At 51.9% G+C, this 22093-nt stretch overlaps 2 protein-coding genes across 12 annotated transcripts in view; both read right to left on the bottom strand.

The window, feature by feature from the left end:
- The window catches only part of ATF6 (activating transcription factor 6), an 82333-nt gene extending 71207 nt beyond the window's left edge, over positions 1 to 11126 (bottom strand). For 6 of the 7 annotated variants that reach the window (XR_015698584.1, XR_015698586.1, XR_015698585.1 and 3 more), the window contains exons 1-7: positions 10908 to 11126; positions 10730 to 10806; positions 8864 to 8951; positions 8434 to 8528; positions 7810 to 7939; positions 7352 to 7558; positions 4589 to 4809 (exon numbers count right to left, since the gene is read on the bottom strand). Coding sequence is in view for 4 of the 7 variants with exons in the window: in XM_087730438.1 (XP_087586564.1) it covers positions 4589 to 4809; positions 7352 to 7558; positions 7810 to 7939; positions 8434 to 8528; positions 8864 to 8951; positions 10730 to 10806; positions 10908 to 10977 (888 nt within the window). In the remaining 3 variants the exon portion in view is untranslated. The other variant, XM_087730442.1, reaches the window with a different exon arrangement.
- Positions 11127 to 11198: 72 nt separating this feature from the next.
- Positions 11199 to 21825, bottom strand: LOC104010461 (P-selectin). 5 transcript variants are annotated; one of them, XM_087730430.1, is made up of 18 exons: positions 21705 to 21825; positions 21079 to 21169; positions 18406 to 18795; positions 18201 to 18308; positions 17906 to 18088; positions 15339 to 15524; positions 15019 to 15204; positions 14698 to 14883; positions 14379 to 14564; positions 14059 to 14244; positions 13738 to 13923; positions 13417 to 13602; positions 13103 to 13288; positions 12731 to 12916; positions 12456 to 12578; positions 12020 to 12050; positions 11768 to 11823; positions 11199 to 11539 (listed from the first exon to the last, which is right to left on the bottom strand). In XM_087730430.1, exons 1-17 carry the CDS (start codon positions 21807 to 21809, stop codon positions 11769 to 11771), a joined length of 2760 nt encoding a protein of 919 aa, XP_087586556.1. In that variant the 5' UTR covers positions 21810 to 21825; the 3' UTR covers positions 11199 to 11539; position 11768. The 5 variants fall into 5 exon arrangements, with proteins under 5 accessions (XP_087586556.1, XP_087586557.1, XP_087586558.1 ...); XM_087730431.1 differs by lacking the exon at positions 14379 to 14564; XM_087730432.1 differs by lacking the exon at positions 15339 to 15524.
- Positions 21826 to 22093: the final 268 nt, after the last annotated feature.

Raw genomic sequence — 22093 nt, 5'->3', positions numbered from 1 at the left:
TGTGCCTTAATGATGTTTACATTGAAAGGGAACTGAATGCTGTATCTTACACAGACCTGAATATCCTCCAGTAGCTACCAACACGTGCACCAGGGTAATCTGTATCTATCTGAGCATGAAAGCGAAAGAAAAAAAGATGAGAACTATTCTAGAAGTATCAGTCTAGGAAAAAATAAACAAGTCACAGAATAGTAACAGTAACGAACTCAGACAGTGTGCTCCAGTTAAGGTCTGGTTGCCTAAAGAACCTTAACCATAGCTTTCCGACTCTCTCCCTGTATATACCCGCACACAGACAATATGTTGCTCTAGGGCTTTGGTGTCTGCAAGAAAAATTGGCTACAGGCTGTTTGAAGAAGTCATTCTTCTTCACGATACTGCAGTCTGGTGACACAGACTAAGAAAACACGTTACAGTGCATTAACGTTTTGGGCTGTCTCCATGTTGATCTAATTGCTTTCTGTAAAGATCATTTATTATATGTCTAGTCTGCTGCCACCAACAAAAGTCTGTGAAAATGAAGTTGTTTGTACTTATTCCAGTTTCTCTCTTTAGCACAGAGTGGAGAAGGAAAAGTTTTTAACATATTTTCATTAACACTAAGCTTTGTCTTGAATTTTTTAAGTACTACAATACTTAAGAAAACTTCTGCAGACATATAAAAACTTTGGGGAAAAAAAAAAAAAAAAAAGATTCAGGCTAGCCAAAGACTGCAGCGTATAGAACACACCGATCTGGGGCCAGGATCACTTCAACTATCCAGAGATGAAATAATAAGGAATGAGTTCATGCAGCAGCTTTGGCTCGAGTTGTGCGATATTTCAAACAAGTAGTTACATTCCTCTTTTTAAAAAGAGATTTTGCATCATGAAGTCAAACAGAGAAGACCAAACTGTTTACATCCATTCTTGTTTGCAGACCTGCTCAGGATTATTCGCTACTGGATAGCTTTTGACTAAGTGTCTGAAACCTCTGGCAAATCTACCTGCTTCCCTGGAGAAAACATGGAGTTAAAGCACCAGTGCAGCGTTTGCACACTGAGAGTAGATCCTAAGGTACATCTATCGCTGTTGCGGACACCACCAGCTACGTTTCAGATGGTATTTACCTAGATTGCCCTCCCTTACTCAGTGTTCTCCAAACGCTGTCAGGAACAGCGGCTCTCCCCAGTCTGATTCAGGGTACTTGGTGCAATAACTGCATTTCAGTCTATGCCACCACACCAGTTTCACTTCGACTCATTTCTTAAGCTTGCTTAAATGAAACCCAACTATTCATGTCCTTGTGTTATTTTGTTTTAATTGACAATCCCCAAAACAGATCAAGGTCCTTGGTCATCCCTCTAGTGCTTGCCTGGCTTTTCTTGGGGAATAAGCCAGAACTACACACCCTATCCTGCCTAAATCTGATGCAGGAAACAAAGAGTTGTGTGGGTGAAATAGTGCAACAATGCTTAAACCTGGAAGCAGTATGGCACTAAGCATTACATAGCTGGCTTGGCATCAAGACAAACATGCCCCTTGCTTGAGCATTTTGATAATCAGAAGAGAAAGAGGAACTAATTTATAACATCAGACTGCTTGAGCAACATTGCTCTGCACACGTGCTGAACAAAGATTAAACGTAGCAAACACCTCTGCTAACTTCTTTTGCAGCCTCCCTCTTTGTAGGTTGTATTGTATTAATTTACTACTCAAAAGAGTAACTTCTGGTTCTCAGGAAACACAGACCATAAAGGGAAAACATTGGCATTAAAATCAAACGTTAATCAGTGACGCAACTTTTGTTTCCTAGGTTTAAAAACTACACCACCGCTAGCACACACACAAAAAAGATGTTGTAAATATGAAGTGAAAGGTTCATTGCAAAACCTTGCTTCCAACAGTACTAACTAGATTCAGATTGTCCACTGTCTTCAGAGTCTTTACGGAGTCACGCACTTTACAAATAAACAGGGCAACCTCAATTTAGTCTTCCAAAGAAAACTCAGTTCTGAGCAAAATTTAACCTCCATTCCAATGCAAGCTGTATTTCTAGCACAAGGCAGGAAGAACGTGTCTCATACTCCACAGAGTTTTTGGTACACACACCAGGAAAGTTAACAAAGAGCTGAAAGTACAAACCATTTCAACTTCACATTGGCTGGCTTATTACTTCAGCTTACGAAAGCTGCTGTCTTCGAAGATGCATCTTAAATACGGGAATACAAAACCTATGCAAGTGTTTTCTCTGTTCTTATGAAAGATCTGGGTTTTCTTGTCTCTAACTCAACAGAACACAACTTGACTAATGCGTTTATTTCATATGAAAATTACTCAATGTACAGCACAGAAAACAGGATTCTTTAGTAGAAATCCACACTTATGTTGAAGTAACTTTGCGTAATCTAATTTTTTCTAAATTTACAATGTTTTTTTGTCAACAGAACAGGGAGGCAGAATTAAATCCTTTCTCACTACAGGGTGGAATCACGAGAGAAAGGCCCTATAAGGACACAACTAAACTGGATTCCCTCACACACCTACCATTTATGTCCTCATACCATTTAATTGCAACAGGAAAAGCAATCTGCTTTTTCAGTTAAGAGCTTCTTTCCTTCAACGAAGGGTGGCCGCATTGAAAGCCTGGCACTTCCCTGCGGCTGGCAAGCTGCGCATACGTGTGCCATCAGGACAAGCACAACACAGGGCCTCACACGTACAGCTTGCTATAAGCCAATCTCAGTCTAATCCACTGGAAGGTCTGAGTGTTAAGCTAACACTTCATCCCTCCTAAGCCCAAAAGAAAGTCCTGCAGTGTTTCTTTTTATCCTGCAACATCTGCTTAGATTAGCAAACAAAAACACATGTTACAGAGCTCAAATGACAGCTACAGCTGTGCAACTCTGAGCGCCACATATGGCGTCTATGGCAATCACAAGATGTTTTAACCCTACTGGCGCCAGCTGCATCCTGAAACATTTGTTCTTTTTCAAAGTGCTATTTCACAGTATGTGCTGAAGAGCAGTTGCAACTGTTTTTTCATGTTTCAATAAACATAGGTAAGATGTGCAGCATTTAGGCTGATACCAAGTCTTAAAACTGCCTCCCTAAAACAGCTTCAGGTGGAAATACCCACACAACCATCGTTCAAAACAAACAGCTATTCATTACCTCAGCTACACATTTGACTACTGACTGTCACAGATGTGTATATGAAGTGTGATGACAATAAGGGGGTTTTGTCAATTAAACCTTATATTCAGACAACAGCAAGGTGCCATGCTAGTCCTGATTACAGGGAGTCACAAATCTAATGACTGCTGACAGGTCTCTTCAGTTTGGCTTTGCATGGCAGGCAATTATCATTTAAAAATGCAGCGCTCTTAACTGGTCTGTCTACTGACAGACCTCTGTTAGCTTCTTGCAAAGTCAAGATTAGGTTTCCATTGCAGTCTGGCTGCTGAATTACTTGTAGCAAATAATTTTTCATTTTAAAATGCAGCCCACACACAAACACAAAGAGTGAGGATGAGTGGCAATGCTCAGACAGCAGGAAACCGTACAGCAGCATCCCTCCAAAGAAGCCAGAAAGCACATGCCTTTGAGAAACAGTGTCCTGTGCTGCCAATAAGCAGGTCACTATACTACAAAATTTCATGTGGATGGACACCAGCGTTTTCTCCCTCACACTGTGAGAGATGTGACAGCTCCCTCTGCTCACGACAACTGTGCTTGGAATACCACACTGGAGAACGACACCCTGAGAGTTTAAAAGCCACACACAAGAAGCTTCGGTACTTTCCACAACCATGCCTTCCTTTGGACAACAAACTGCAACCAAAGCAGCTCCAAACTACTAAGAACTAAATCAAGTTAACACCCAGCTTGCTAGCTAGTTAAGATGTCAAAGCTGAAGGGGGAAAAACCCCACACATCTCAAAAGCTATTTCTGTTTACACCTACTGCTTACTGTGAGCTACTGTGGAAAAAACTTATTTGCACAGTGACTGTTGAGCAATTGCCCCTTTTCTACTCATTCAGTGTAGGATCAAAAGGGAACCTGATGAGATTAGGATCACATGAAACTCAATACCTGAAGTTTCTAAAAATCACGAGTAAAATCTGGGGAGATAGAGGGGATGGAAAAAGAATCAGGCCTCCTGCTGACATTTCCAATTCACCTACTTCCAAAGGAGTGTTTTTATTATATAGATTAGAAAAATGGTTTAGCACTAATCAAAACTCAGATATATCCAATCTTCCTGTATGTAAGAGAGCTCCAACCATTGAAAGCTTGCAGTTGAGAAGAAAAGCAAAGGAAAAAAAAAAAAAAAAAATATATCAGCGCTGTCTTCTGCCACAATGCTTGCGTACCTGGTCTGCAACTCTAGGCAGGCCAGCAGATATCAAGCTGTTCCTCCCCATTCTTTGCCAAGGTGCCAAATTCCCTGTTGACTTTTCGAAATCCTATCAGCCGAGCTCAACTACAGCTCTGCCCTCCTGAGACTCTAAAGTGACCTGGTCCTCCCATTATATCCCACATGCAGGTAACTGAAAACTGTTTCCAAGCTTGGGTTATCAGCTATCATCACACAGTCAGAACTTACATCCAGCCCCATTGCTGGTGTGGTGCTTTGAAGCAAGGGCTTAGTCACCGTTATTTTGCCACTTGTTGAGCCATTTCCAGCAGCTGGAGACAATGCATTCACCGTATGATTGTGAAGCTGTGTGGTCCCTCCAGTGACGGCAATGACTGGCTGGGAGGCAGGAAGCACCCCAGAAGCCTGGAGCTGTACCATGGTGGGCTGGGGGAGCACCACTGATTGACCTAGAACACGAGAACAAACAGGAGTGCTCAGCATATGAAATGGATTTGTACATGACCAGTTTGTAGGGGAATACTGATATAGAAGGTAGACAGCCTTGCTTCCTTTCCTGTCCCGCATGATTTATCTCAAGTCCAATTCTTCAGCATTAGTATATTCCACAGGATAGGAATGGGAAAAGAAAAAAAAAAAGCTCAAAAGTTTGCAGGGCTCTTAATCCATCCTGCAAACCAAAACTGGACATATTAAAGGGATCCACTAAATCAAGCTCTCTCCCCAAAGCTGATGGCTCTTCAAAGTAACTGAAAGTCAACACTTGTTAGAAACATTACTCATTTCGGTACTGCTAATACTTGATGCACTTTGAGCAACTTTTTCAAAGAACTTAGCCAGCTTACCTCAATCCTTCTTCTCCCTTTTGTCCATCCCTATTTTATTGCTGTATTCAGTGGAAAAGTTGCTACACAGAAGTGACTCATACTATACAAACCAATTCAGAAACAGCATAGAGAAAGATAAACAAGAAAGAACAATGCAAGTTACACTTTCAAAACATAAGTTAAAGCCTCAATTCACACTAAGACAAGACCAATTTTTCTGAAAAATGTCATATGTAAGAAATTTTATGCATAAGCTGAACAGAGCTTAAAGAAAAGCAAGCAGAAAAAATGAGGTAATTTTGACAGAGTTTGAAATGGAATTAAAAACAGTCACTTCCAAGAAATTTCAGTCCAACAACTACATTTAACTCAAGCAGGTGCTTGAGTAATATTTTGTTGTCTGAAAACACATGAATGTCTCTTTAATCCTTTGTAACAAGATGACCTTGCCAGCTTTCAGAAACAACATGTTTCAGCTGAGCGTTCCAACCAGAATGCACGACAATGTATTACAGCATTTACCCAACCTTCTGGAAGGTGAAAAATTAAGTCATTTACCTAGCGCCAAGATCTTTTATCTATGCGATGTAGGATTAGATCTCCTTTTTTGCAGAGATGATCTTGAACATATCGTAAGTTAGTGCTACCCTATTTAAGAACCTTAAATAGTGAATTTGAAATTATTTCAACAATTTTTTTAATGCATAAAGTATGTGATGCTCTAAGATCATGCTTTCTTCTTTAAGCTTTTATGAAAGGGACTATAAAAATATCATTCCTCATGCTCCTTTCAAGATAATAGCATATTTCAAACTGGTAGCTCCAACTTGTCGTGTTCAGGGTGTTTTGATTAACAAAAAAGATCCTTATGGTTTTGTTATGGAAGCAGCACTATAGAATTTTTAAACACACCATCAGTTAAAATAAACACATGGCATGGAAATACTTTCCCAAAAGTATTTCCTCTATAGTGCCTCACAGAAACTACTCTCCTGACTTTTCTTCAGGGAAAAGGAAAAGCTGATCTTCACAGTACTATACTTATATCAAAAAAATCCATATCCCCAACATTGCTTATTCCAGATGGTATTTAATCAGCTGGAATATCAGAAGGAATAAGAATTAGGTCACGCTGACTGTGCTGACCTGTGTTTTAAGCAGTCCAACAATCTTAGGCATGTTATAACAAATGTCAGCGTCTCCAGCTTTGGCTTCACTCCTGTTGGCAGAGCAACTAGTAACGAAGACAAATTTTTCACTATTGCAATAATTTCTAGATACATGCCCTTAAGTATTTGTCTCTTTTTCCTTCCACGCCTCAGTGCCTGTACAGTCAACTGAGAGAAACTGCAGCCATCAGCTGGTGAAAGCCAGCAACTGCATCTGACAATTTCAGCAATGCAAGTTATGCCCCTACTGCCTTAGCTAAAGAGTAACGTAACACTTGGGATTCAGAAATGAAGGCTCAAGCTACTTCAAAAATCTGTTACAGGGCAACAGGAGGAACGAAGAATTATCAGCAAACAGGAAATCACTTGCCACTTGTTAAAATCAGCTTGCAGCTGTAAGCAACTATTCTAACCTCTGGCATGGCTCTCTCAACTCTTAGCAGATCTCGCAACATCCTATTTAATGCTGATCAGTGAGATAAAAAGCCATAAACTCATGTTCCCACCATCCTGTGGCAGAGTTTCATGTGGGTTAAAAAAAAAAAAAGCTTTTATCACTCCTCCCAAGCTTTCAAGCTTCATCCAAGCCATCCTAACCGATTCTGCTGGATCTTCCCTTGGTTACGACAGAATAGTACTGTAATCACCTTATGCACCTCTTGCCATCACAAGTAGAGCAAAGGATCCCTAGAGACCCTTCCAAATCAGCAGTTTTATCTCCACAACTGCCAGTGCTCAGCATAGTCTCTTTTACTATACTGTCTTCCATTCCACATAATGCCCAGGTGAGTGCTGTTTCTCACAGGACTATGAGAGAGGAATAACGCCATCTTCTCGGCCTAAAGCTTTTTCAGCAAAGCCTGTAGGACCCCTCTTTTTTTTTCCCCCCTACCCCTCCCATTTCACTCGCCAAAGCTAACTTCATTCTAGCGACCATCCCAAACAGATATAGTGTTTACCCCCAAGACCTAGCTCAGTCACGACAATTCACCTACCTTTAGGAGGTGCTGGCTGGATGTTAACAACTGGCTGATGCTTTGGCAGCGGCACAAGTGTGGGAAGAGTCTGAATAATGATGGTTTTAGGTGGGATGCCGATGTTAGCCTGAGCCTCAGGTACAGCAGGCAAAAGGGGTTTGGGTTGTATCGAAGGCCTGGATGCTGTCTGACCACACCTCTTCAGGGTCCTCGCAGAATGATTTGCTAGGAAAGGAAAAAGAGTCAGAGTTGGACCAGAAGATAGAAAATAAAGAATTCAAGCAGTAATAACATGGCTTTTGGTATGCTTTTTTTTACCCATCTATAATATTTGTTAAAAACAGACATATCCAATCACAAATTCAAGTCAGAAATGACAGGATAGACAGGATATACTAATGTCTCTTAGTTAAACATCCGTAGGCAAGACAATACGCGTACTATCTGCGGAATCAAAGTAACTCAGTCTTTCATACCAGACCGAGAAGTGATGCTGACAGCAGGCTTCTTCCCTCCATCTCCTTCAGGGGATGCAGGGCTTCTGCAACTCCTGCTGTAGAGAGAGATGGGAGACATCTGGGAGCTACAGCTGAAGTCCACATCATCCTGCAGATAGAAAGTACATGAGATTAATGCTTCAGAAACACATAGAAGCGTCTACTAGCAGTTCAGAGTATAACAGCCTTTCATCACATCTGTGTTGCTGCTTCAGCAAACAAGAGAAAGGTTTTGTTCTGCAGTTTTATTCTGGTCAATGTTAAGTACCACTGAAAACCAAAGAAGTACCTCTCCTTATCAGCAGAGTGAAGGGGGGCAGAGGCCAGCAACTGCTAGACTTTAGAAGGCATTTTGCTTGGCAACCAGCCCAGTACACACAACCGAGGAAACAGAACTGAACATGCTCTTTTTAGAAAGGGTCACAGCAGGAGAGGAAGGAGAAGATCACTGAAGGGAAGTTGGTTTTGCAAGGGTTGGAAAAATAAGCTGTTTCCTCTTATGCCATGAAGTCGGTCAGACAAGTAAATCACTGGGCTTTTTGTTTGTCACAGCTGGTTCCGAATTACTGCTGCTATCTGCGTTACATGGAAGTTTCTGCATACAGGCACATTCTGCACTGGAGAGTCCGCAGACGATGGAGAAGGGACCGAACAATTTGAAGTGGCTGGTGATAAGGGTTCTGTCTTCACGCTTGCATCTGCAAGAGGCAGATAAAGAAATTTTACTGTACAAGTGTTTAACAATGGGAGATCAGTAAAGAACACACTGCCCTACACCAGCTACTTAATCCCTGAAGCAAGGCACAGCAGAAAACATAGCGAGATTAAAGATACTAAACAGCTTAGCTTGTAGGCAGTCCTTGCCAGCTGTACCCATCCGACAGAAACACAGCATGACTCCTCAGCACAGAGCTAAATGCTGCAGGACATCGAATAGTTTCACATAAGTTACCACTATCCTAAAGTTATAACAGCTCACCCTTGTGGGGCGGGAGGGAATAGTCACACCTGCAAAATAAAAACGGTAAATTACCTGCATAAGCATGGCCTGTAATATTCCAAAGATCCGAGTCCCAAGACATCAAATCCAAATCAAAATGAAAGTTATAGAGATCATTTTCCTGAAACGACAGTTCAGAAAAAGAAACAATACAAAAAGACAATACACATTGAAACCACCAGCCATTATGTTCACATTCTTACAGCTCTGGAAAACAAAACAAAACTATCACTTCAGTTGCCTCCAGGCACGCAGAGATAAAAGCCCTTAAGGGGGCAATTCTCAACTGGAATACACAAGAGAAGGCTTCTTTTAAAGCTTAGAGCTGTAGGAAAGCAGCATACCAGTTTAAGACCGTCACTAATTACTGTACTGTTATCAGTAATTTGTAAGGTCAAAGTTCTAAGTCCAGTCACTGAACCACCTTCTATAAAACACAAATCTTAGCAACTTGCTGGCATCCTCCCTTTCATCTTCATTGAAAGATTTACTTCATGCCCTTCTATCATCAGAGCTCAAAGCACTTTATAAACAAAAGCAGTATCAGTATACCAGCAGGAAGAGAGACACAAGGACCGATTTGCTCAAGATCGGATGAACAGTATGTATTAGGCCTCCCTATACTTGAATAAACTGACATCATCATCATCTTCTAAAGCCAGGGACACCAGTTTTCTTTTCCAACAGAAAAAAAGAGACCAAAACCACTTCATATATATTATTTCTTGTACGACCTTTAAAACAGTGATCAAGTTTTTGCTCCTTTTTTTCTGCTGATGCAACTGTAAGTCTCAGTTCCCTACTCAAATGTAACGTTTTTATGAGCACGTGCATGAAAAATATAAATATTACATACCCAACTTATACAAATATACAAAGATTTTCTTGCTAAAAACTATCCTGCAGATGTACCTCTCCTTATGTTCTCCACTTGCCTCGTAAAGGGAGGCTCAGAAAGTCTGCAGATTGCACAGAAATTAGTATTTGCAGGCTAGGATGAAGAAAAAGCTCGTCAGAGCATATTTAGAGGAGGAATGACCAAAAACCACAGCCTGAGCTGTGCAGTAAGAGCCTCCACACAGGTAACTAATGCTGACCTGCTGATGGGCAACACCCTGCCCTTGTACAATGCAGCAGTTCCCAAACTTTCTCCAGCACCTGGCTCTACAACGCCTGTAGGAATGCTCTTAGTACCTGAGGTTTATGTTGGACAACCCAGGGCTTGTGCTGGGGGTGGATTAGGACACAGTAAGCAAAGAGAAGGCAGGGGAAGAAGAGAGAGTGGAGAATCCATGAGGCAAATGCCCCGGGACAGAAAAAGCAGTATGTACGACCGGACAGCGAAAAACATGGGGATCAATACATAAGGCTGCAAGCAAAGGGTTTAGGAGAAAACGCGAAAACAGACAAGAAAACAAGAAGCCATCTTACAGGCAAGGTGATAAAGCGCAGCGTCGGTGGGCACAGAGGTAAGGCACCCACGCTCCTCCTTTCGCGCAGCCCAGGAACGCGCTCTGCCCTCAGCGCTGCCTGGCAGGGGAAGCTTACCTTCCTCCGGCCACCGACGACGCAGCTTCTCCTGGACACGGCACCCCAAGCTTTCACCTTACCCTCCCCCTCTTCAACCTCCAGCTTTGATCCCGCAGTTTATTAACTGACGGACAACTCCGCATCTCCGCAGCTAAGGCAGGGGCGAACGGGTGAGGCCGGTCAGCCACCGGCGCCCCGGCCCGGGAGCTCGAGTGCCTCCTGCCAGACGACCGCCATGAAGCCTCCGCGCCGCTCCCCGGGGGGATCCCCGCCGGCGCCTCCAGCCCCCGAGCCGGGCCGCGGGGACACACCGCCGGCGGGGGCAGGGAGCCCGGCCTCCCGCCGCCCCCGTCCCCGCCCGGTACTCACGTCGGGCTCGTCGCTCGGGGCCCGCCGCGGCTCCGCGGCGCCCAGCAGCTCGCTCAGCTCCTCGCCCAGCACCGCCTCTACGGGAGAGACAGCGGCCTCAGCGCCGGCCCGGCCCCGGCGGGGAGCTCCCCCCGGCCCGGCCCCGGCCCCGGCCCCCGAGCCCCCCCCCGCCGCTCACCCCAGTCGAGACCGCCCCCCGGGGCCGGCAGCAGCCCCGACGGCTCCCACTCGGCCTCCGCCGCCGCCATCGCTTCCGCCTTCCTCCCGAAACCCACGTCTCCTTCCGGGCAGCGCCCCGCCCCGCCCCGCCCCGCCTACGGCGGCCGCCGACGGACAGACGGCGGGGCGCGGCCTCCCGGGGCACGCGTGGGCCCCCACGGCCCCTGCCCGCGCCGCGGCTTCGCTTCCAGAGGCCGGGGTCTGAGGCGGGGCCGCCCCCGCCCGCAGCCAGGCACACAGAGGCGGCTCGTTAGAGACAGGCGTTTATTCAGGCCCTGCTGACACAAGCCCGTCGCCGGAAGCACGAGTGGGGGGAGCCGCGGGGGAAGGCCCGAGGGGGGGAGGCAGCTCCGGGAGGGGAAGGGGCCGGCGGCGGAGGCGGCCCCACGGCCCCAGGCTGCTCGTCGGAGGTCCTCATGCGTGGGCGGTGCAGGAAGGCAGCCCCGCTCCCCGGGGTGGGGGTGTGCACGCAGCGTGGGCGCGGTCTCCGCCCGGACGGCGGCCGGAGGCGGGGGTCCCTCTGGGCCCCGGCGGCAGCTCTCGCCGGGTCTGCAGCGCTGGGGGACGTGGTGGATTTTGGTCACGGCCAGGCTGGAAGCACAGGAGAGCCGGAGCTGGCGTTAGCCCCTTCGGAGCAGCACAGAAAGCAGCCGGTCCCCCCTTCCCCTCCCAAGGGGTGTCCCCACCTGGCAGCACCCCAGCCCGGAGGATGGCTGCCCAGGTGAATTTTCCACGTGTGACTCCCAGCAGAAGCAGGGGGGAACGTTTCCCGCATGCTGCGAGAGCGCAGGGCGCCACAAGCATCTCGCCGGCGCTCACCTTACAGGTTGGCGTCGTACGCTGCGTTGGTGAAGATGCCGGGTGATCCTAGGTCACTGGAAAACAGACACAAGGGTGTCAGCTTGGCGGGAGTGTGACAGGCGTGGGTGAGCACAGCCCCGTCAGCCCTGAGGATGCTCCTGCTGCACAGAAAAGCAGCCTCGCACAGGCAGGTCTGGGTGACAGCGGGGCGACCACAGGGCTGTGACGGGCACGGGGCAGAGCCACCCTCCTGCAGAGCACGGCTCTCACCTGGTGGGGTTCAGGAGCTTCTTCTTCTCCTCTGATAACAGTGCCAAAATGTCCATGGGGATGGAACAGATGATAGAAAAGAAATAACCAGATCTGTTTAGTGAAGGACGTGAGAAGCTGCAGCAGCAGCGTCTGAAATTGAACCGAGTTTGACAAGCATGGGATGGAGCGGGGAGGAGGGGCTGAAGCATTTGCCTTCTTCCCCTTCATAACGAAGGTATTTTTCTGGCTCTGCCCCCCAAACCTGGCTGCTGACACTTTCAGCTGGACAAACTGCCAAGGATCCAAGCAAGTCACAGCAAATAAGACATGTGGATTGAGGCAGACACACTGTTAAACTCTTCTGATCATCCCATCCCTCCCCTGGGACTCTGTAACCACCTTGCCTGAGAGCCCCTGGCCAAAGCGACGGTGGGCTGCGGGAGGCGTTCTGTACCTCTGTCGCTGAGCCGCTTGGCAAGGAGGGCAATGAGCGTCCCTGAGAGCACGATGCCGGCTACCGCCAGAGCCGTGCCGCTGCTGTAAGCCAGGACTTGCTTCAAGAAGGGGGCACCGTCCTCTGAAACAGATCCGGAGACCCAGGTTAGAAAGTTGTCAGAAGGACCTCACGGCACCCAAGCTGCTGGGGTACCCCCCGCCATGTTCAAGATGTGCTGCAGAAAGCTACCCCCCCCCCGCCCCACCCTAGGGGAGTGGGGGGTCCCACCGTACCTGCACACACAGGGGGATGCCTGGTCCAGTTCCCTGTGGCCGCACATCGGAGCACCTCTGCTCCCATCCGAACAAACCCGTCCTCGCAGGAAAAGGTGCATGTGGAGTTGTATGTGAAGTTCCCGTGCATGTGAGAGCAGTTCAGCTGGCCTCTGCTGGGGGGGTCCAGCACCGAGCAGCTGATGGCTGGAGATAAAGCACAGTGGTAGCATCAATAGGACAGGACCAATAGTGGTGGGATGGGGACACATGGGCTGGGGAGCCAGGGGATGAGCTGCCATGGATCAGGGGTGCTAAGGGGAAGGGGATGCTGGGGAAAGCAGTCTGCTACAACAGAGCATTTCCAGACACACGTGTGATCACAAGATCTACCTTTGCATCGCGGGGTGTCCCCAGTCCAGGTCCCCGTGGCCATGCACTTGCGGCTTTCCGGCCCCATCAGCACAAACCCCGTCTGGCAGGAAAAGGCACACGTAGAGCCAAAGGCAAAGTCCCCATGGAGGTGGGAGCAGGCAGCCTGGCCCATCCTGGGGGTGGCCAGTGCTGAGCATTTGATGGCTACAAGGGTAAAGAGGCACACTTCAAAAAGAAGCCTGGGAGACTGCACTGCTGGGAACAAGAGGCTGGGGAGACGCAAGCATGTTCCCCAAGATCAGTGACACCCTGAGCTCTAGCAGCAGCTCTACCTTCACAGTGCGGGGCATCCCCCGTCCAGGTCCCCGTGGCCGTGCACTCGCGGCTCTCTGACCCCATCAGCACAAACCCCGTCTGGCAGGAGAAGGCACACGTGGAGCCAAAGGCAAAGTCCCCGTGGAGGTGGGAGCAGTTCAGCTGTCCTTGGTCTGGCGCACTGAGCACCGGGCAGGCGATGGCTGCAGGGACAGAGAGACATTTCAAGTGGGAGCCTGGGGACTATAAGGCTAAACTGTCGGAATGAGAGGACCATGACATCCAAGATCATCCTAGGGTTAACCCAAGGCCTGTGACACCTTGAGCAGCAACTCTACCTTCACAGCGTGGGGAGTCCCCAGTCCAGGTCCCTGTGGCCATGCACTCGCGTCTCTCTGACCCCATCAGTGCAAACCCTGTCTGGCAGGAGAAGGCACACGTGGAGCCGAAGGTAAAGTCCCTGTGGAGGTGGGAGCAGTTCAGCTGTCCTTGGTCTGGCGCACTGAGCACCGGGCAGGCGATGGCTGCAGGGACAGAGAGACATTTCAAGTGGGAGCCTGGGGACTACAAGGCTAAACTGTCGGAATGAGAGGACCATGACATCCAAGATCATCCTAGGGTTAACCCAAGGCCTGTGACACCTTAAGCAGCAACTCTACCTTCACAGCGTGGAGTGTCCCCAGTCCAGGTCCCTGTGGCCGTGCACTCGCGTCTCTCTGGCCCCATCAGTGCAAACCCCATCTGGCAGGAGAAGGCACACGTGGAGCCAAAGGCAAAATTCCCATGGAGGTGGGAGCAGTTCAGCTCTCCTCGGTCTGGCGCACTGAGCACCGGGCAGGCGATGGCTGCAGGGCAAAGAGGCACACTTCAAGGAGGAGCCTGGGGACTGGGACACTAAACTGCTGGGACCAAGAGGCTGGGGAGGCACAGGCATGTTCCCCAAGATCAGTGACACCCTGAGCTCTAGCAGCAGCTCTACCTTCACAGCGTGGGGTGTCCCCAGTCCAGGTCCCTGTGCCTGTGCACTCGCGGCTCTCTGGCCCGGTCAGTGCGAACCCTGTCTGGCAGGAGAAGGCACACGTGGAGCCAAAGGCAAAGTCCCTGTGGAGGTGGGAGCAGTTCAGCTGTCCTTGGTCTGGAGCGCTGAGCACCGGGCAGGCGATGGCTGCAGGGAGAGAGATATACTTCAAGCAGGAGCCTGGGGACTACAAGGCTAAACTGTTGGGTCCAACACCCTGGGGAAAATCCTAGTGTCACCCCAAGGCCAGTGACACCCTGAGCTCTAGCAGCAGCTCTACCTTCACAGCGTGGGGAGTCCCCAGTCCATGTCCCTGTGGCCGTGCACTCGCGGCTTTCCAGCCCCACCAGCACAAACCCCGTCTGGCAGGAGAAGGCACACGTGGAGCCAAAGGCAAAGTCCCTGTGGAGGTGGGAGCAGTTCAGCTGTCCTTGGTCTGGCGCACTGAGCACCGGGCAGGCGATGGCTGCAGGGACAGAGAGACATTTCAAGTGGGAGCCTGGGGACTACAAGGCTAAACTGTCGGAATGAGAGGACCATGACATCCAAGATCATCCTAGGGTTAACCCAAGGCCTGTGACACCTTGAGCAGCAACTCTACCTTCACAGCGTGGGGAGTCCCCAGTCCAGGTCCCTGTGGCCATGCACTCGCGTCTCTCTGACCCCATCAGTGCAAACCCTGTCTGGCAGGAGAAGGCACACGTGGAGCCGAAGGCAAAGTCCCCATGGAGGTGGGAGCAGTTCAGCTCTCCTTGGTCTGGCGCACTGAGCACCGGGCAGGCGATGGCTGCAGGGCAAAGAGGCACACTTCAAGGAGGAGCCTGGGGACTGGGAGACTAAACTGCTGGGACCAAGAGGCTGGGGAACATCCTAGTGTCACCCCAAGGCCAATGGCACCCTGAGCTCTAGCAGCAGCTCTACCTTCACAGTGCGGGGCATCCCCCGTCCAGGTCCCCGTGGCCGTGCACTCACGGCTCTCCGACCCCATCAGTGCGAACCCTGTCTGGCAGGAGAAGGCACACATGGAGCCAAAGGCAAAGTCCCCATGGAGGTGGGAGCAGTTCAGCTCTCCCCGGTCCGGAGCGCTGAGCACTGGGCAGGTGATAGCTGCAATGGGAGAGCAGGTCTCAGAGACAGGATAGATGAGGTTAAATCTAGGGGTTAGGGCTGAAGCCCAATCAAATAAAACCAAATCTATGGTGATATGTCTTTGATTTACCTTTCTCACCCAGACAAGTCTCACCTCTTCAAAAACAGTAGTAACATAGTTGGTACAATGACTTTTCTGCCATACGAATGATTTCCTGGGGGGGCAGTTGCTGCTCTGCCAGAGCCCTGTTTATCCCCTGCACTAGGGTGTATCCCCTAGGGTACTAGGTCGCAGCCCCGGGATGAAGGACCATGGCTGCTACAGTCCTACTTGCCTCCCTCCCTGGGGTGGAGCAGAGGCCTGCCTCCATCCTTGTCCCAGCAGCAGGGGGAAGGACGCCCAGATGGCTGTGAGGCTGCAGGGGACCAGGAGGGGCTGACTGCAATAGCTATAGGGGTTGCATGCCAGCCTCCCCAGGCTGTCTCTGGGGCATGCTTTGCTGTGTGCTGGGACAGCACCCGACATTTGCTGGTGCGAGCGGCTCTGCTGACTGCAGGACCACTGCAGGTTAGTGCCAGGAGGACATCTAACTCCACTGGCACCCAGCCTGGGTGAGACAGACCCCATTCCCTGCACCTTCTGCTTTCAGACTGACACCAAACACTTTCCTCGGTAGACTTTTCCTTTCATAGCTATTTTACAGGCAAGCCTGGTTTCCCACAGAATCCCTGGAGCTGTCTATCAGGGCCCCAAAAACCCAGCGCTGAGGCACCCCCCAGCATGCAGCTCGGGCTCTACCTTTGCAGCGCAGGGGGGGGCCCGTCCAGACCCTGTCGGCCGTGCACCGCAGCCTCTGCACCCCAGTCGGCTCAAACCCCTCCTGGCAGGAGACGGCACATGTGGAGTCGAAGGCCAACGTGCCATTGGGGTGGGAGCAATCGACCCGGCCCCTTTCGGGGGCAGCCAGCTGGGGGCACGCGATGGCTGCAGGCAGACAGAGGGCAGGGCGCGTGAGGGCAGGGCAGGCAGCCTCGTCCCTCGCGGTGCCCGCAGCACCGTCAGCCTTGCGGCAGCAGGACCCTCTGCTCATTTTTGCAGTAAACCCAGCTGGCAATGCTTGCTAACACAGCTTCGTTATCAGGAAGGGTGACCGACTGACTCATCTGATTCTTCATAAAAAAGAAAAATCATCACACGTACAGCCAGCAGAAAAAAACAACAAGCTGGGAAAGCAAGCCTTTGGGAACTTGAAAAGCCTGGAGCGGACAGGCTCAGCCCAGCTTGCCTGAGGGGACTTCATCAAATAGAGTCATAGAATCGTTTAGGTTGGAAAAGACCTTTAAGATCATCAAAACTTCCACAAAATTGGGAGCCAGCTCCTGACCCTACCCCGCTGGGGACACTGGCCACAGGACAGTCACATCACATCTCCGTGCCCGTTCCTCTTAAATGCAGAAAGCTTTGCTGGTCTCAGCTGCCTAAAACAAATCCCATATTGGACCACAGGCCCACCCAGCACAGGTGTCATTGGCAGCACTAACTTTAAGGCAGGCTTTTTTTTTTTAAATATATCTACAGAGACCCTGCCCAGCCCCTGACACCTCCTGCTGGGTCTCCTGATACAGAGGGTCCTCAGTTGTGTCCCATGTCTGCTCCAGTCTTCAACTCGTCCCATCCTTGTGCAAGGCTGCAGATCCACCACGCAGCAGCACAGGGATGGTGGAGCAGGGCTCTCGCATCTCCCCAGAAAAGCTCAGCACCTCTCTGGGGCGCCTGGCTGCAAACCTTAAAGCTGCTGACAGGAAGACTTTCCCTGCCCCTGCAGTGTAACATACCACAGCTTTCTCTCCTTTGCGGCTTCCTGCCCCACTCTGTCCCTCCCAGCTTATATCTAACCTCATCTCACCGGTCCTCACCCTGCTTGTGGCAGCCCAGCCCTGCCAGTACACACCCTTCCCCCAGCTGTGGGACAGCAGCCCCCCTTCACTCTTCTCTGAGGACCCCTGAGATGCCGAGCACCTTCCCAAGGTGGATCAGGGTGGGCTTAGGGAGGAGTAGATGGTGCCACTGAGGTGACGGAGATGCCAAGACACCATCCTGCCCCCGCACATGGTGTGTGCAGGGTGCTGGTGCCTGGATGTGATTCAGGACAGGGAGCAAGAGTACGGGAACGGCTGGGGAGAGCAGGGGGCTTATCCAGAGCTCACAGCCACTCTGCCCATTGCAGCCTCATCGGGAAATCGCTCCCTGCATGCAGCACCAGGAGCTGCTTCCCCAAAGGGCAGGGGCACAGCAAGCCCAGCCCATTGCTTGCCTGAGCAATGTTGGGCGCACAGGGCTGGCCCCCCAAAGCATCAGTGCCACATCCCTGAGACCCCCAGCTCCTGGCAGGCTCTACCTGTGCAGGTGGGGGTCTCTGCTGACCACTGCTGGGAAGGCAGGCACCTCAGCATGCCTGCTCCTCGCCGCTCGAACCCCACCTGGCACTCGAATGTGCAGGTGGAGTTGTAGCTGAAGTCTCCGAAGGGATGGCTGCAATTCATGTGTACTCCGTTGGGCTCAAGCTTGGCGCACTGCACAACTGGGAGAGACACAGTGCCACCAGACCATTAGGAGCATAACAAACTTGCCCGCTTTGCCACCAGGGCTCAGGCTCTCCAGTAGGGAGGGAGGGGTGGGGATGGATGGCTCACCGTCCTCGCACTCAGGGCCGTAGAAGCCAGGGTAGCACTCGCAGCGGTAGCTCCCAATGGTCTCCACGCACTCGCCGCGCTGGCTGCACGGGAAGGGCTGGCAGGAGGCTGCGCACACAGAGGATGGTCATCAGGAGCCACTGGCCACCCTGCCGAGGTCCCCAGCCCACCCGATCCAGGTCTGCGCTGCAGTGCCCCCGCTCACCCTGGTAGCACAGTGCCTTTTTCCTCCGGCTGCAGGACTCATCATTCCACTTGCCCGACTCCTGCGGCCGCTTGATGTAGATCTCCACGCAGTCCTGGTTGGAGCGGCGGTTGTTGGGCTCCCCGGCTGCCCAGTTCTCCGCCTCCTTCGTCAGCGCCTTCCTAGTGCCCACCCAGGTCCATGTGCCACCCAGCTTGCGGATGCCAATCCAGTAGTAGCGCCCATGGAAGGGCAGGCTCTCGTTGAGGTACTCGATCTCCTGCTTGTTCTGGATCGCCACCAGGTCAGTGAAGAAGGTCTGGCAGTAGTTCCTGGCCTGCTCCCATGTGTAGTCCCCTCGGTCACTGTAGTGGTACGTCCAGGCACCCACCTCCATCCGCATCACCGCGCCTGCGAGAGAGGATGAGGTCCAGGATTGATGCAGAAAAGATGGGAGCCAGGTCAGGGATGGGGTCCCTTGGGACATGAGGGTGAGCTAGGGCTGGCATCAGGGCCAAGAGATGCTGGCAACCAGCCGGGTGAGGGGACAGGACAAAGGGACAAGTGTGGGTGAGAATGGAGCTCTAAGGGTACACGGAGACCTGGGTGGATCAGGCATGGCAGAAGGAGCTGAGGCGGGACGGAGTGGGGCGGCACAGGGATGAGGAAGGTGGGGGAGATGGGGTGAAGGCTCAGACAGAGGGCAGCATGGGATGGGGCAGGCAGAGCCCAGCTGGCAGAAGAGCCCCAAGCAGCGATGTCAACCCCTCCTTGAGCAAAAGGGGTGAAAGCCCAGCCCCACAGTCCCACTCCCCTGCCCACAAAGGTTTCCCAAAGGGGAAAACCCAACATCGAGGTGGTTTCTTAAACACAGTTCCTTCCTCAAGTGCAGAAGTGTACCACTTCGGTTTTCTTGCTTTACACTTCTACATGAGAGTCAGCTTGGAGCAAGGCAGAGCAGCAAGCATGCCCTCACCCCCAAAAGCATTTGGATCCCAAGCCGCTCATCTGAGCCAGAGATGGTCTGAAGAGTCTTGTAAAATTCAGTATTGCAAAACAATGTCTTGCAAAAGTCAAGTTCACATCCTGGTCATGCCCACCAGGCAGGGCAAAGCTAGAGATTAACTGGAACCCACACCCAGATTTAAGGGCACTTTGCTGAAACCCTGCTCTTATTTACAGCATTTCGCACCACAACTTGATGCAATCAAAGGGTTTTAGCCACCAAAAAAAGCTTCCCCCCTCCTCCCCAGAAGCAGGTATCTCCACAACTGCAGAAAGTCATATGGGGGTCATATCTCCATCTGTGCAGAAAGTGAGATGGGAATCAAAGTTTGCTCCGAACAACCGGCCTGGGGTACCCTGTGTCTTCAGGAGAGCATATCACACTGTGGTCATGCAGGCAAAGGTCTGGGCATCACAGATTAGACGCAAATCTAGGGCTTCACAAGTCTAATTAGGGCTCTAGTTTTGTCAATAATTATGCACTTTTCTAAGCAAAATTCACATAATTTGTCTGTTTTTCCCTGTGAAAGAGCAAACTATCCACTTTGTTCAACAAAGCTGAACCTGAGGAAAACATGGTCTTCAACAACAGCCCTCCTTTTCACCCCTTGGGAGTTTGGGGCTGCAGGACAGAAGCTCAGGGCACCTCCTGGGAGCCTGCCCTGTCCTCAGTTCCTGCCACCCACCTCCTGGCCCTTGCTACCTCCCCAGCACAGCTCAGGGCAACCACCCTGCTACCCTCGCACACCCCATTCCCAAACCAAGAAGGACCAAGGGAGCCTATCCACTACGTGCCCATCCTTCTCCTGCCTCTTTCCACCAGTAACACCCTCTCTACAACACAGCTCATGCCCACTCCTTCCCCTCAGCCTTATGTTACCTCTCCCTGCTCCACCTGGAGCTGAACCCCCAGGTGGGTGCTGTTTGCCTGCATTTCGACCCCTCAGCTCCCCTGGCAGCCCCCAACGCCTTCCCCGAGGGCGGCGCTCAGCACCCTCTGCTCTCAGGGTGCCTTTGCATTTTTGTTTTCCCCTCAGAGCTAAATCTTAGCCTCCTCCTGACACTTCTGCATTTGCCTCTGTTCCTTAGGTCAATCACAAAAGGTCCTTTGGAAAATAACCCAGCTCATGGAGGATCTCTAGGGACAGAGAGGCACCAGCAGGTTTTGCTCTGTGCAGTGCCAACATGTGAAGGAAATATCCTACAGGCAGCAAAACCAAGTTAGTTTCTACTCTGATTTCTTCTCCTGATGTCAATTAGCAGCTTTAGTTCTGTGTGGTGCTGCCCCAGCTGTGCTCCCAACCCTTGCACCTGTGAGTCCTGTGGGTACATTTGCGCCCAGCTCCGCAGCATAGGCATGGGCGTAGGCAGTGGGTAAAGCTGCTGCTGCTGCATTTCTCCAGTCCAGGGTATAATGCACCAGCTGCCATGCTGCATTTGGGAAACCAGACACCCTGTGGGGACCCCGCGTGTGGCCTGGCCCTCCCTGGGGGAGCACTGTCCCGCGATGGGCCTGGCTGGAGGGAGCTCCCAGCCCAGAAGGATCCAGCCCTGGGGCTGGCAGCCATGGGGGATGTGACTAATGAGCCCCCAAAATAACATTGCTGCCCTTTTCCAGTTTCCCGGACCTGCAGGCTTCTCGGCAGCAGGGTCACGCTGGGCTTACCGAGTGGGTGGCAGGAGGCTTACCCCATGCGATGACAGCGATGCCCAGGTAGCAGATGCCACGAGAGCCCAGAGCCCACGTCCTCCCAGCAGACCGCAGTCCTGCAGCAGTGCCCTGCGTGCCAGGGAGGGAGGTGTGAGCATGCACATCCCACAGTGGGTCATGCACCCCGCTGTGCACCCTCACTGCTACCAGGCGGTCCTGGTAGCCACAAGGGCACATTGCTTGTGCTAGCTCGCACACAGGCACGCGCAGTGCCGCCGGCCAGGTACAGCTCTGCTGCAGAAAGGGCCCCTCCAGCCAGTCACTTTGCGGGGGCTGTGCCCGCAGCACAGCTGGGCAGCGGGGGAGGCTCTGCCAGCAGTGCAGTTCACTCCTGGGGAGCCTCTAAGTCCAGGGCATGCCCTGTGCCCCCCGCCCCTCTCCCCCCACCCAGGGCTGGCAGCTGCCTCTGCAGCGCCAGTGCCCTGTGTGCCTGGCATGGCCTCGCTGCCCGGGGCAGGGTCTCTCAGGGGCAGCCTGGGTCCATCCCATGGGTCCCCAGTAGCGGCACTGGTTCCTGGCAGCGCCTGCCTGCAGCCCTGCCCTTCCCTAACCCTCTTTTCCGGGCAGAATCCGAGCCGTCCCCAAGGAAAGGAGCAGGACCTACCATGTCGGCGCCACAGATGCACCTTGCCCAGCCACCGGCAGCACCAGGCGTGTCTGGCCCTCGGCGGGCAGCGGTGCTCACACTTCCTCCGAGCGTGCAGAGCATCGCTCCCTGCCCTTGGCCTCTTCCCCTCCCACCCCAGTCCTGCTGCCAGCCCGCATCCTGCCCCACGCCTCCGCCTCCCCTGCCACAGGGCTCTCCCACCCCCAGAGACCCTGCTCCCAGCCCAGGGCTGGAGGGGAACAGCAGGGTCAGCCCTCGCAGTGGCTCTGGCGGGACTCAACTCGTCACCTGCCCCACGGCACAGGAGCTGGCTGCATCCCCACGCTGCCATGGGAGCCAACCCGCAATGAGCCGGACCTGCCTGAGTCCCCCAGGAGGTGCAGAAG

Source organism: Nipponia nippon, unplaced genomic scaffold (assembly GCF_047370975.1).
Source record: "Nipponia nippon isolate SJK-2023a ecotype South Korea unplaced genomic scaffold, ASM4737097v1 scaffold_5, whole genome shotgun sequence".
Classification (NCBI taxonomy): Eukaryota; Metazoa; Chordata; class Aves; order Pelecaniformes; family Threskiornithidae; genus Nipponia; species Nipponia nippon.
Note: the sequence above shows the minus strand (reverse complement) of the source record. Positions and strands in the feature narration are given on the sequence as shown.